General features: G+C 41.5%; 1 protein-coding gene across 1 annotated transcript; it reads left to right on the plus strand.

The window, feature by feature from the left end:
• The first annotated feature begins 2,546 nt into the window (after positions 1-2,546).
• Positions 2,547-8,054, plus strand: LOC130161082 (potassium channel subfamily K member 15-like). The gene is made up of 2 exons (XM_056364055.1): positions 2,547-2,872; positions 5,223-8,054. Exons 1-2 carry the CDS (start codon positions 2,590-2,592, stop codon positions 6,197-6,199), a joined length of 1,260 nt encoding a protein of 419 aa, XP_056220030.1. The 5' UTR covers positions 2,547-2,589; the 3' UTR covers positions 6,200-8,054.
• Positions 8,055-14,859: the final 6,805 nt, after the last annotated feature.

The raw sequence follows: 14,859 nt of genomic DNA on the forward strand, positions 1-14,859 counted from the left end.
TCATTTGTTTCCTACACATAATGTGAAATTTGCATATGGACCTGATCTTGAATAATACCAATGTAAGCACTGTGTGCTCTTATTGAGTGGACTCTGGCGGGGCTATTATCTCTCATGGACTAGATAATTGCTCTTACTGCCAGTGGAGAAAATCAAGACTTGTCTGCACGCTACACTGTTAACATCTGCTCGGCAATAGATTCATTTCTGCTTACTAAAGCGGGATAAGGTCTTGTACTGTCTCTGGAAGATAAAAAACACAGCGTAAAGATAGCCATATGTTCTGTAGGAGGTAGAGGCAATAAATGTGGATTTTAATGACAGATCTCAGGCTCTTTATGGCCTCGTTTAGTGCATGAATAGGCCCCACAAATTGGAAGTAGATGGGAACTTCATGCAGGATATGAAACTGAAATAACTTGCAGCATGGAGCTACAGCAGTCAGCCTATTTTCTGGTTGCTCTGCTGTGAACCCAATTAGCATGACAGTGAACAAAAACCCGGCAGATGTCCCTGAAAACCTCAGAGAAGCTCCACAAACCAGGATCCTGTGTAGTCGCACTGATACAAATCATCTCTGCCGTCTCTCTCAGCCAGTCCCTGTTGGACTTAGTTAATGACGACGGCTGGGCGGATCACTCAGCGACTAAGTGTGCTTGATAAAGGTCAGTGCTGCCACCAGCTAATGCTTCATCGCTCAGAGCAATACTTTAGCCGAGTGTATTGTGAATACTCCACACATGAACGCTTCACAGGGCAAAATAATCAGGAGAGTAGAGTCTGGAAAGGCCAGCTGTTTCTGCTGTGCTTCTCTGTGGCAGCCACAGACACAACACACACAAACACTCTCACACTTGTGTATCCCAAACCCTTCCAAACACAGGATCAATGATGAACATCTTGGAGAAAGTTTGCAGCATAAATACTTCAGATAAATGGGATAATGTTTAGAAGAGACAAGCTGAACTTTTTCTGCATCACTTGTTTTTGTAAAGATAAACTTGCCATACATTCAGGGAAATCAATAGTCTTAATATCAAGAACATAAAGATCTTCAATTATATGTACAAACGAGTGACAAGTTAAAGGAAAAGTTTGAATAAATGAGTTGAGAGACATAAGGATTCACTGCATGGTACAATTAAGCAATTAAAATCCAGGCAGGTATAAAAATGCTGAGCAGGCCCAGCTGATCTGATTTTGTGTCAAGATGACAAGAGGAGAAGATCTAAGTGACTTTGAAAGAGGGTTCATTGGTGGGGCACAGATGGCAGCAGCTTCAGTCACAAAGATGCTCAGCTGTTTCAATAGGAAGTGAATAAAGTGACATCTGCATTTGAAATTGTGGTCGACAGCACATTTGATGAGCATGACGTTCATGAACGAGCAGCTCTTCCTCAGGAGACTGAGAACGTCAAGACGTGATCAGACTGTGTCAGCAAGAACAGTCATAGAGAGGGATATTATAGTGTTTCAGTGCATAAACCCCTCAGCACAGAGATGAAGGCACATGAGAGTTCAGTGGTGTAAAAACCAGAGACAATGGTGTCTACAGAGATGTGGGAAAAAGTGATATGGTCAGATGAGTCATCCTTCATCATATTCTCCAAAAGTGGGCAAGGGCACCGTACACCAGGAGAACGGGCCTGAATGCTTGACCCATATGGTGAGGGGATCTGGTCTCTGTTATGCTGTTGGGGACATTTTGCTGGGATGGTTTGGGTCCACTTGTCCCCTTAGAGAGGAAGGTCTGTAGGGAAGGGTCTATGTATATGTATCATATTCCTTATTCAGCATTTATGGTAATATGGTAATAAAGTTTAGAAATCCTTTTGCTTTGAATAATAATGTTTTTACTGTAAGTTTTTTCACCAAATCTTGAGATTACACCTACTCCTTCTCCCTCTCTGAATCTGTGAATATAAATAGTTTTCATTTCAAAAGTTTAACTGTCGGACACAAGATGTCTCCCATATTGAATAGCTAGATGATTTTCAGTCAAGCCTTCATGCCTTGAAGATCTTCACATGAAACTTTTTTTTCACTAGCATATTGGACCATGATTGACCTCCGTACAAGTCAGAAAATCAGATTAAAGGTGAGCACAGAGACTGAATGTGAAAACAACCTCAAACATCATTCTGCACAGTGAAGGTCAAACATCCAGGTAACTTGAGAAAGCACATTATGAGTGGAGGGTCTTCTAAAAACCTTTACAGATACTGTTAAGGTACAGCACAGTGTTTCAGATGTCTCTGGCCCATATCTAAGCCATGAAAGCATCTTTAAGTAGGCTACACTAACATCCTGTGGACAGTCATGGTGCTGCCAGCTGTTGAGCTCAGGTAACTTGTGGAGACGTGGAGTTTGGAGCAATTTTACCTGATGAACAGCTGAAACCAACCCTACGCTATCAGAACAGGCTAAAGTTTCCACACGCAACCTATATACTGCGGTAATCGTAGCAGGCCAGAGGGGCCTCAGCACATCAGCTCTCTGAGGATGGATGGAGTCCTCTGTGCGTCTGTGCCTCTGAGCAGCAGCACCCTCCCTCCCTGCCTCTGCTCCGCGCGCACTCCGGAGTTGAGGATGAAGACGCAGAACATCAGGACCCTCTCCCTCATCCTCTCCATTATTCTCTACTTGCTCATAGGAGCCGCCGTCTTCGACGCGCTAGAGTCGGGAAGTGAGAGTTCAAAGAGAAGGGCGCTGGAGCAGAAGCTGAACGAGCTGAAGAAGAAGTACGGCTTCACCGAAGATGGCTACAGGGAGGTGGAGAGAGTGGTCCGGCTGTCGGAGCCGCACCGAGCCGGGAGGCAGTGGAAGTTCGCCGGCTCTTTTTACTTTGCCATCACTGTTATCACCACGATTGGCAAGTAGCCTACAGCAGTGCTCGTCCATGCGTGGTTGTGTTGTCAAAACAGGGCAAGCAACATTTCTGAGTTTCTGCTTGTGTGTGTGTGTGTGTTTGTGTGCTTCATAGTTTAAAGGTGAGCCCTTTCATAGGGCCCCAAGTTTAAGGGGCCACATTGAACAGGTGAAACTGTGCAGCACAGTGTGTTGGGAGTAAACAACATTTTGTGTGTGTTTGCATGATGTCGACTTAAGTTTGTGACTATGATGATTTGCCACTGAATAGCAACGTGTGGACAGTAAAGAACTAATTAACAACCTGCATAACTCCACAGAAAATTATTTAAAGGGATATTCCACCAAAAATTCTTAGTTTTTAATTGAAATATTAACCCCTGCCGGACTGGCTGTCTGTGGTCTGCATGGATCCACAGAGTTGTCATGGATTCCAACAGTGACATTTTTATATAGTCAAAAGAGAAAAAAGAAACTTCTCACTTCCTGAAACTTCTCATCCAGTGTCATTGGCTCTACATTCATACCTATATGATTATCATGTTTATACCAACAGTAATATTCTGCTCAAATATGGCAAAATACACTCCTGTGATGCACAACCTGGTCAAACGTGTGAGCCGACACGTCACATTATTGCTATAACTTTCTAGGTGCTTGACAGAATCATGGGAGATTTAAGATGGAAGCAATCATTTTAGTAATATTCTGCTAGGATTTGATTGCAACATATTGAGCAGACAAGTGTGTCACATTGCAGGGCTGCAGGAGGACTTGAACCTTTCTGTGACCTTTTAGATACTTTTTCCACTTTGAAAACTGGTAACTGATACTCAAACAAGTGGAGTATCACTTTAAATGTTCATATTTAGGTTTTGCAAACCTTTTAAACATCTCAATTACCCAAATACATATGCAGTAATATTTTTCAAGATAGGTCACGTACTGATGACAATATTTAGATGGGTATTTACTGAGAGCCTGGGGAGCTCTTATCCAGAGAACCAGAGCAAATCAAAACTGGAAGCTTAAAAAGGAAATGTTTATATTTCCCATTTTTTCCTCTTCAGAATTTCCAGTTATTTAACACTCCATGGTCCACTCACTGTTGGTGGAGGACTGTCTGAGTGTGTACACATGGTGGACGAAGCAACAACAAACAAATAGTAGGATGGAAGTGTAACATGACCCCACGTTACTGTGGGAGACGTTACAACTTTCATTCATTCTCACTGGTCCTTACAAGCATTCCTGACTCGCCTCAACCTGAGCAGATGTCTCTGTGAAAGCACCTGTGTGGGTGTGCAGAGCCTGTAACATCAAGAGGCTGAACTGTCATTATGTTGTCTTACAGCTGAGTCATGTAATGTACATGATGATGTAGATACCTGTGTCAGTGTGCAGGGTAGCTGTCTGCCCACCTGTTAATTTTCTTGCTGCATTAATGGTTTTTTTGAACAGAAGGTGGCAGAGAAATAATAAAACAAGCGGACAGATGTTTGGTTTTCTTCACCCGCTTTCACCAGCTGGCTGCTATCTTGGCTCCTGGTTGCTAACAGTACCCTAACTGTGGTTTTATTGGAGCCCTTTCTGAATATATTGGCCTTCTGCATTAATGAGAACAAACACTCAAACACTGAGCTAAAAAGCTGTCCACAGCTGCAGAGTTTGGTGATAATGCTCCATGATTTTGTCACACTGAGTTTCACATTAAACCTGCTTGAATCACAATATTGATTCATCCACGTTTAATCACATAGACAGCTATATTACCCACCATAAAATGAATTGGCTGTAAGTGTTTGAGCCCCTAATTTAAAGGAGCTGTTTGTAAGTTTTGCTATTGCTACTTAGCCACCGTTAGCATTGACAGCCGTTTACTTACCAATAGAAGAAACGTTGCAAGTTCAGCATCAAATTTCATCCCATTACTCGCCAAGAGCTGTCTCCAGGACAATGTTAACTTTTGTTTCTATCACATGTTTTCTTCTACTGAAGTTAGCATGCCATCCAGCTAGCCCGGCCTGTCTTGTCACTTTCTAATAGTGACTCACTGTAGGACTGCTCAGATGTTGTATTATAACCTCTTCTATTATAAAGACAACGATGGTTCGCTATTGTCAAGCGTCAATCACCACCACCTACTCCCTGCAAGAATTCTGGTTTGGCAGCAGAGAAAACTTACAAATAGCCACTTTAAAAACTTGAGATTTGCCTTTGACCTGCACTGGCTGTCAAGTGAGCTGCTGAAAGCAGTAGTAGCCTACAGTATACCTTGATGCCTGAGAATGTTCATAGACAGTAAACAGTACTATTTGACATGATTTGACCTGCAATATACTGTGACTTTGTAGGTTATGGCCACATTACTCCTCGAACTGATGCTGGCAAGGCCTTCTGTATGTTTTACGCACTCCTGGGCATTCCTCTGACACTGGTCATGTTCCAGAGCGTGGGTGAGAGGATCAATACTTTTGTCCGCTACCTCCTGCGAAGAGCCAAGCAGGGCCTGGGCTTACGGAAGACGGAGGTATCCATGGGGAACATGGTCCTGGTGGGTCTGCTGTCTTGCATGAGCACTCTGTGTATTGGAGCTGCGACCTTCTCTCATTTTGAGGACTGGACCTTCTTCAATGCCTATTACTACTGCTTCATCACGCTCACCACCATTGGCTTTGGGGATTTTGTAGCCCTGCAGAAGAAAGATACTCTCCAGAAGCGACCCCCCTATGTGGCCTTCAGCTTTATGTACATTTTGGTTGGGCTGACAGTGATTGGAGCTTTTCTTAACCTGGTGGTCCTGAGGTTCCTCACTGTGAGCTCAGAGGAGCCTGAGGTGAGACTTGAGGCGGGGGGAGAGGAGCAGAGACCACAACCTAAAGACACACAAGAGGACAGGGAGGTATCGGATGCTGAGGCAGAAACTGCTGAGGTGGCATATAAAGACAGAGAAGATGGACACAGCAGCCGCTGCAACCTGAGCCTGCCCATGGAGGGGGGCACCAGCTGTACTAACCTCCTCCCCTCTCCTGCAGAGGATCGCAGACTCATTATATCTGAACACAGAGAGCACTCAAAGATCCCTGAACCCTGCAGACTCAGAGCCTTGTTCTCCTGTATTTGCTGTGGCCTGGATATCCACAACAGCCCCCCTCCATCTCCCAGTGATCAGGAGCGTGGCCACAGCAATCCCGTCTTCTGCAACTCCATCTCCTACAGGGTGGACCAGGCCTCGTGCAGCTCCTGCACCGCGTCGTCACAGGCCTCCCCCAGCAGCGTCACACTCTGCCTGGGCAAGAACAATCCTCACACCAGGAGAAAGTCATGCTAGCACTGTGAACTTTGTGTCAAAGTCTCCCCACAGAGCCGTCTGTTTTCTGCTTGGTGGAACAAACTGCTCTTTAACACTCATGAATGTAGCACTATTTGTTATCAGATAAAATGTAGCATATCATAAAAATCATACAGTTTATAATGTATTTTTCTACATCAATGATAACTGCTAATCTAAAAATGCGTAAAAAAATTGAGTATGTGAGATGTATATCTCACACAATTTAATTATTTTATGCATATATATAAACCCATGTTTTTCATCAATACTGTCCCAGTGTATGTTATATTTAAGTTATCTATAGGAAGTGTGTGATCAGCTACCATAAAATATTTGAATATTTTAAGTGTCAGACTTTCTGAAGTGTTGTCACCTGTGACCTTCAGTTATTTCCAGTCAGTAATCATAGCTGTCTTCTAATAGGAACGTACACTCTGTCGCTCTGGCTGGTTCCCTTGGTAACCTTTCCCTCCCCATTGCTTAGTGCAGCGGAAAAGTGGAGACAGACACGTACAATACATTCAAGGCAGCATCCAGTTAAAACTGCGATTTCCAGACTGCGTCCTCTGTGATGAATGAGTGTGTCAGCAAAGAACGGATTATGAGTTGTTGCACTAAAATGGTGGCAAATTAGAAAATGTCTCCAAACGAGTGTTTAATTGCTTTGTTAGATGTGTGGTTGAGTCACACATTTCTATTATTCAAATTAGATTTTCAATATAAACCGCTGAGACAAGGCACAAATTAATCTTTAATCCCACTTTTAAGTATTTTGAATAAAAAAGCTTGTTTAATATAGAAAATATGCCATTTATTCATTAAAATAACTTAAAGTGGTAGTCCACCAAACATTTACATAAAGGTCAGTTTACAAAGATACCCACTGAGCCTGTGAAAGCAGTTCAAGTAGCACCTGTGACACTGGAGCAGCTTTCTAAAGTCTGAAAAAATAACCCTGATGATGTCATCATCAGGTGATGATGTCATCAGGGTCATAACAGCTTGGGCTTGAGACTAAAATATTTATTACAAACAACCTGCATTACAAACAGGGGGTGTGGAGGTTGAAAAGGGTGAGCATTTATCAGGCAGCATGGGTCAAACAAAGTTATGATTTTATGCGCATTATGTGACGTGTAGGATCCAGTAATTTAGGAGCTTCGTCTGCACTAGGGGCTAAAAGTGAGGAAATCTGTTGCTTTAATTTTGACCATTCCTATTTTAATATGTTTCTAGTGAGTACCTCAACTTTACAGAAATGCAATACTAAATCATTGGAGGGTAATCACACTCTACTTTTGTTTAATACTGCCACAAGTTATGTAAAAAAGACACATGTTTTCACAGGTTGCCCAGTCATCTTCATGCGGCCTCACGTTTATCTTTTCCTCTTCTGTTTCTGCTTTTACTCTGCAGGGTGACATAGTGTTGAGAGTTTTCAAATTCTTGACCTCAATTAAAAGAACCCAGCTGACCTTTATTCTCGTGCTCAATCAGGGACAATTTTTTACCTCACATTTGATGATGTACTTGAAAACCTGGAGGAAGACCAGGAGTTTAAAACCACTGCCTGCCCTGCTGAACACCACTGAAAGAGGACGCTGAAGCTCCAGGAGTGCTGCTCTGTAGCTGATTCTTCAATCAGCATAAAGTTCACCACTGGCAGCTTCCCATGATGACTTCATTTGAAATTACAATTTTTATCTCCTCCTGTTAATATTTCAATAATCTGTAGTTGACCTGTACTCTGACCTCCCTGTGGAGGGTCAACACGAGGATCACTCAAGTTTTGCATTACATTATATTACTAAGAGAAGCCTCTTGTGTTAACTAGCAGTGACTTGCATTTCATTTCTCCTTGTTCCCATTTCTCACACTAGGGAGCAGCATTGGTCTACGTAAAACACAGGCTGATTTCTACAAGGTCTGCAACACAGACAGTTATATTTGCTAAAATGTTTGCATGGTAAAGTTTTGTCTTTTTTAATGAAAAGATGGCTCATCTTCTCTGTGTGTGTTTGTGTGTGTTAAGCCATTTGCAGCTCAGGAAATATCACTTTGTCCTCAGAGAGATTTACTCCTGCGTGCCATCAGTGTTGTATGTGGAATTAAAGTATGACAGCAGGAATTAGTTTTCCTCTGAGCATGAACCATGACACAGATTACCTCTGTGGGAATAGATGTTCGGGGACTTGATAAGTGAGCACAAGCTTTTCAGCCGAGCGTACAGACATGTATCAGCCTCCAGCATTATCAGCTCTGATTTAGAAAGATATTTGTGAACCAGCAGAAAGGAGACATCTTAACAATGAGCATCATGTCTGCGTGGCATAAAAATCACTGTTTTGTGAGTGATGAAAGCTGGTGTCTAATTTGCATAATTACCCCATTAATATTGCTGATGGCGCTTCACTTTATTCTGTTATGATGCCTCAGATGCCTCCTCATATCTGTGACTGTCACTGCTCCAACACTCTGAGCCTAAAACTATCCGCACAGACCACCGGTCAAATACCACAACACAGAAAATGCAATTGATGGCATAACATGAATTAGACATGCAGAATGAGTAGCTTTACTCCTTCACAGGGACCTTTGTGTGATGATTTTCTGTTATGTTACCTCATGCGTGACTGTGGCAAAGCGCAGCACACACATTTTGTGTATTTTTGTTGTTGTGGCTCAGTGAGTGGCAATCCACTGAGCTGTTTTCAATGAAGATGCTCAGAAAGGTGATGTGGTATTTATGTGCATATAATGTCTGTTATTACAGGGGGTGAGCTGCAGGGGGTGGTAGTGATCTTTTTAAAACATGCGTTTTTCTGAATGCAGAATACCTCAGGTGAGTCCAGTTTCCATGCACAAACTGAAGCATGCTCACTCATATTCACATCTGTTCACGTTTGTGAAAATGCAGCCCTGTGGGAAGCTACTGGAGGGGGGGTGGGGGGGGGGGGTGGTAGCAGGGTGCTGGATGATGACCACCCATACAAGACATCATGACACCTTTGGGATTAGGGGTTGTTTTTTTTATGATGAATCTCCACCAAGGTTCCTCAATAACCTCATATTATGCCCAACTCCAATTTTATAATTCACAATGTTAATATCCACACAAAAATGCTTTAGTTCATTAAAAAACAACAGTAACATTCAATTTACCTCACTGTTCATTGATTACAGTGTTGAATTTCATTATCAAAGCAACACACACATGCTTATCCTCTGTTGCACTGTAGTTGTTCAGGGCTGAGAGAGTGGGTGAATAATTGATTATATTGCTGGATATTTCTCTTTGTGAACACACCCTGTTAAGTCATTACTGTGCCGTGTTGAGGGGTCTTTCATATGCTGTCGCATGGTAGGGGATACAAGATTAAATTGGAAACAAGCCGCCGGTTCAAGCAGAGTGCAATTCAACTTTTTCTAAAGGGTAAATAGCTTTAATATGGTGGAAATATGGGCGGGAGGTTCATAATAGGAGCCGCATGCAAATGAAGTATTTATGAATACACAAATAAACTGAAGCAATAGTGGTTGCCATGTTTTGATTAAGGAGTAATATGTTTGTCTGTGTGCACTGTATTTACAGTCTTTCAGGAGGAGCTGGGAGATTATTTCGATTTCTTGGATGCGCGTCAGAATGCAAAAGCCCATCCTCTGTGGCTCCCAATGAACACAATGAAGGATTAAGGAACTAAAAACAAGTGTCATATTTATTCAGATTGATTAAATAAGTAGACATTATGATTCAGTTGGAGAGCAGTGAGAAAACAGGCATTAATAGAAGTTCATTGGTGGGGTAATTGCTCATTAGTTTTAATTTCCAGCCAATTTGAAGCTTGTGTCGAGCAGTGTGAAAACATTGCTTTTTAGTCGGTGGTTGTCTTCTCAAATCAGACACTGTGTTTGACAAACTGTGTCTCTTTGACATCTAGTGTCAAAGAGATCACCCTGATTGATTAAATTAAGTCTTAAAGGAGAATTTGAATCAACCCATAATCAGCAGGCCAACAGGACTGCAATAATGTGATGAGAGAAATCACAACCTGTTTGCCAGTGTCCCTTCAGAGATGGTTCACCTCAGCCTTCACGTGTCCACATTAGTGTGCTGTGTGCGTTTGAATTTTATTGGTCAAACAGGACAGTTTGAACGTCCCCTCTTCTTCTCTTTTTGAAATGAAAATTGTCCCAGTAAATTTAGGTCCTGCTGCAACAGAAGCTAAGGAGTTTTCACAAGTATGTTTGCCAAACTATTATGAGTTAAATGCATGTTTAATTTTTAGGCACACTAGCTGCTGGGCTCAAGGGATGGTGGGTCCACCGTTTTGTTTCAGTGAAATACTATCTTTACAACTATAGGACGGATTGCTGTGAACTTTGCTACAGATATTCAAGGTTACTAAAGGATAAATTCTTATGAATTTAACTGAGCCCTCGACTTTTCATGCAGCGGTATCATCAATTTTAATTTCTTTATGAACAAAATACCTGCAGAACTGATGACATTTCCATCAGCCTCAACAAAACTACTTTGTGTTTAGTGCTAATTATCAAATGTTACATGCTATCCGGCTACGCTAACATGATGAACATGGTGAATTCATACCTGCTAAACATCAGCATATTAGCATTGTCACTTTAAGCAGGCTAACATGCTGATGTTTGCTCTTTGAAATTACAACCTTACAATGATATTAGCATGGATGTTAGCATGGCTGAAAGCTTTCGGTCATGTTTCTCACATAATGATGCATTTGAGGTCAGTGGTTAAGCTGTAAAAATAAGACATGGCAGCACAAATTAATGAAGCCGGATAAAAGCAGAGCAGCCTGTGACGCAAATCATTCCCAGTGATTTAGTCTGTTGTCTGAGGCAGAGGATGTAAAGTTATCAAGGTTGTTGTCCATTTCCTCCTCAGTTGCACCATTTAACAAGACAACGGCTTCTGTGAGCACACAGCTTCCTGTCTAAACAGTGGCTCGCAGATGGAGGAGATAGGAGAGAGAGAGAGTAAGAGAGAGAGAGAGAGAGAGAGAGAGAGGATCTGTGGTGGAGTGAAGTTCTTATTCTCCATGGACAATATATCCTAAGCAAGGCTGTGACCAGTGGCTGATTAATGTCTGTGTGAAATTGTCTTCATTGGGTCTGAGTGCTCCTCTGTTGGAGGACAGGTTGTGAAATTAATGGCACACAAAAGTCTCCGCAATGAAGAACAAAACAGAAGCTGAATTTTAAAAGATACATCACTGTGAGATGAGGATATTTGTCTATTCTACAGAATCTATGGCTGCTAGCCTCTCAGTGTCGCACAAGTCACACTTATCTCCTGTCCAGCAGCGCCGTGTTTTTCTCATTATGTGCAGCTCTACATAGAACTTGCACAAATGTGTTTCCTCCTGTAAGTAAGACCAATTCAGAAGTTGCTGTCGGGGCAGAATTTGAATGAGTGAGATAAGGCCACAGAGGAAAACGCAACACAATGGCCACTGGATAACAAATGCATCCTTTTTTATTTTTAGATGTACTGTGCAGGCAGTGGAAAGAAAAGAGGACCCTCATAAAGGATAGTTCCCATTGGAGATATGAAACCCGATTTATTCATAGTTCTTCAGCTCAGAACTGTAAAAGATTGACAGTGGAGTGATTTGCCACATCTGTTAATCTTCCTAAATGAGCAAGTCGTCAGATCTTTGCTACGGCCCCTGCACTAAATAATTCAGTACACTGCACTTCAGTTTTATTCCATTTTTATCTTTTTTTCTCCTTGTCAGCTCTCAGGAGCACAAATCATTGCTACTGTATCAACAGGCACTGCTGTATTTTTTCATATAGAACCATGCTCATTAAGAAAGACCTTTTGGGAATATGTTATAACAACAAAGAAAAGCAACAAAAAAAGGGAACCTTCATTTAGCCATTAAGCCATCATCCACATGGTGACATAAAAGTGATGCTTTTTGCTGTGATAGCTCCTCCAGTATGTGCATGTCTTCCTCTTTAATAACCTTATTGACTCTCACAGTCAATTAAAGTAATCATCTTTTTTTTTTCCTGTGGAACATTTCGTTGTCCACCATAAACAGAGAAATTTTATCTGCACTGGGAATATCAGTGATGACCGCAGCAGCATCTGAGAATTTCCAGCCTGGTGAAATGGTTTCTTTTGAACAATCACGGCTGTTTATCGCAGCACCATTTCCCGCCTCGAGTGCTCTCCCTTTTTTCATTCTCAGATATAATGATTTTAATATTCCATTGACTGTGTCTTTACTGGTCTGCTGAGCAGGAAGCAGACGTTTCCATCAGCAGAGCTGCGCCTGGCATTCATCATCAAAGGTCTGCCCAGGAAACAGACAGCTTTACACTCATCTGCATCTGCTTGGTATGCCAACTGGGTGAACATCCCCATCATTCTACCCACACTGTTATTTCTGATTAGCATATAATGCATCAATTACTTCACTTTCACTAAACAGAAAAGCTACCACAAGTTTTGTTTCCAAGGCAACTATGAAGAGTGCTGGCGGCAGGAGTAAATTAGTTTGGCAGTGGAAGTTGGATTGCTATGGCAAGAGCCAAAGAAGGGGCAACAATTGTTGTCCGTCACAGCCGATCCAAACATATGGAATGAGATAAGGGAGTGTACTGAGGACTTAGAGTTTAACTGAACAAAATAGGTGGATACACACACACATACACTCACAAACACAGTGGTAACACAGACGCTTCACTGAATATGGTAATTCCCTACATCCTATATACCTCTGACCATCAGGTATAGAAAATGTCCTCACTAAAACTCTACAACTTAAAAAGACACACAAGAACACATCTTAGGTACCATCTTGACATTTCCACAATCAAAAACGTTGTTTACTGCATATAATGCCATACAACACATTTGCATTAACAGATGAGACTTGCAGGTTATTCTCAGTCCTTATCCCCTGCAGCTGTCTTCACATAGGAGTGAGCTGTATATAAATACTCTTTATCATTACGTTCTGTTTGTTTGTTTGTTTGTTATTGTATCACTGATACATTCCACTGACTCACCATCTAGTCATGGTTAGCTGCAGCACAATGTATATTACAAGTTATGTTTATAAGATTAGTTTTTCATTTTTATCTCATACATACAGTAGGGTCCAAATATATTTGTCAACTATGTTTCACATAAATTAATATTCCATGAAAATATCACAGCCTGATATTGAACCTATCTCCAGTTTATGAATGGCCTTTGACTTAACAACACAATGTAGAGCGGTTTACTTCGAACAAAAGAGCAGGACTGGGTAGTTAGCATAAGCAAAGTCATGCAACAAAGAATCTTAAACTTTATCCAAATGAAGGCAACAAGAATTACCTGGTGCTGTGATTAACCAGTAATCTCTAGAAAAAAGATAAGTACAAAAACACTACTTCATGGTGTCTTTCAGGATTAAAATATGTAGACAATTCTTTTTGGTATTGCTTCAATCCATTTTAACAATGTTTTTGAAAGTGCACTTGGAAAAACTAGAATTTAAATAGTATGTGTCAGAGAAATGTGAAAATATGTGATTTCCAGATCTGACACAGGCAGAAATCAGTTTAGGCAAATGATAAGACATATCCTTTTGTTCTGATATGTGTTTCTTATGTGCTGCCGTCGCCTTTGATTCTTTGAGGTTTCCTGTCTCTGGAGGAACATGGGGAACTGCTGTGCGCACAATTAATTCAAGCACCTGAAGTCTCACTCCATTTATAGTTCTTCTTGCAATTCCCTCTATCCTGTGAGGGATGCCGACACGGGGGGGGGGGGGGTGGGGGGGGTGGGGGAGCTGGATGATGACCACCCATACAAGACATCATGACACCTTGTTGGTAGTGTCCACAGTCTGTCCATGAGCGAGACTAATTTCTATAAGCATTAGTAGTGCTGCTTTTGGCATCAAAATGCAGTTCAAATTCTGCAAAGGTTGACTCTTGGTTGGTTTTGGTGACCCCCTGATTTCCTGTATCACCACCACATGGTCAAAATGTCAGCTTGCAATGCATTGTAAATCATCTCACAGTCAAATGAACAGATTACCATTAGATTTACTGAGCACATCTCTGCTTCCAAGGGATGAAAACCCTTTTGAGTTTAGTGACTTATTGACCTTTCTTCCAGTACCACCCTCAGGATAAATTTTAGCTTTATGACCTTGCCACTGGCAATCATACTGAATCAGTATCAGGAGGCATCAGGAGCAGTTTCTTTGTATACTGGAATTAGACCTGTGGTTTTAAATTACTGTCAAATTACTGTAAAAGCAGGAAGTGTTGTTACAGGTCATTATGGCTGCTTTGAGCTATTATTGGAGCAATCAGGTTGTTAAAGGCAGACTAACATCTGCGTTTTGGTATTGGGGAGCATACAAATATTGAATGAATCTCTTAATATTAATGTTCTTAGGTTATAACACTCATTACATTTCTCTTTGCCCCCTTGACTCTCTTTTTAATACAGTGCTTATCCCTCAGTGGGAGTCGTTTCAGCAGATTTGGACCATAGCTGCTATCAGTTAGGTGCACATAACATACAGGAATACATACATGAAAGTTGTGAGTTTATAAATCTACAAATCAGATATAAATGAGCTGCTTAGATTTAACACAGTTTCATT

Source organism: Seriola aureovittata, chromosome 2, assembly GCF_021018895.1.
Source record: "Seriola aureovittata isolate HTS-2021-v1 ecotype China chromosome 2, ASM2101889v1, whole genome shotgun sequence".
NCBI classification, from domain to species: domain Eukaryota; kingdom Metazoa; phylum Chordata; class Actinopteri; order Carangiformes; family Carangidae; genus Seriola; species Seriola aureovittata.

Coding starts and splice junctions, on each gene's coding strand:
- LOC130161082 (XM_056364055.1), top strand. CDS start 2,590: ATGAAGACGCAGAACATCAGGACCCTCTCCCTCATCCTCTCCATTATT. Junction 2,873..5,222: donor CACTGTTATCACCACGATTG/GCAAGTAGCCTA, acceptor GTGACTTTGTAG/GTTATGGCCACATTACTCCT.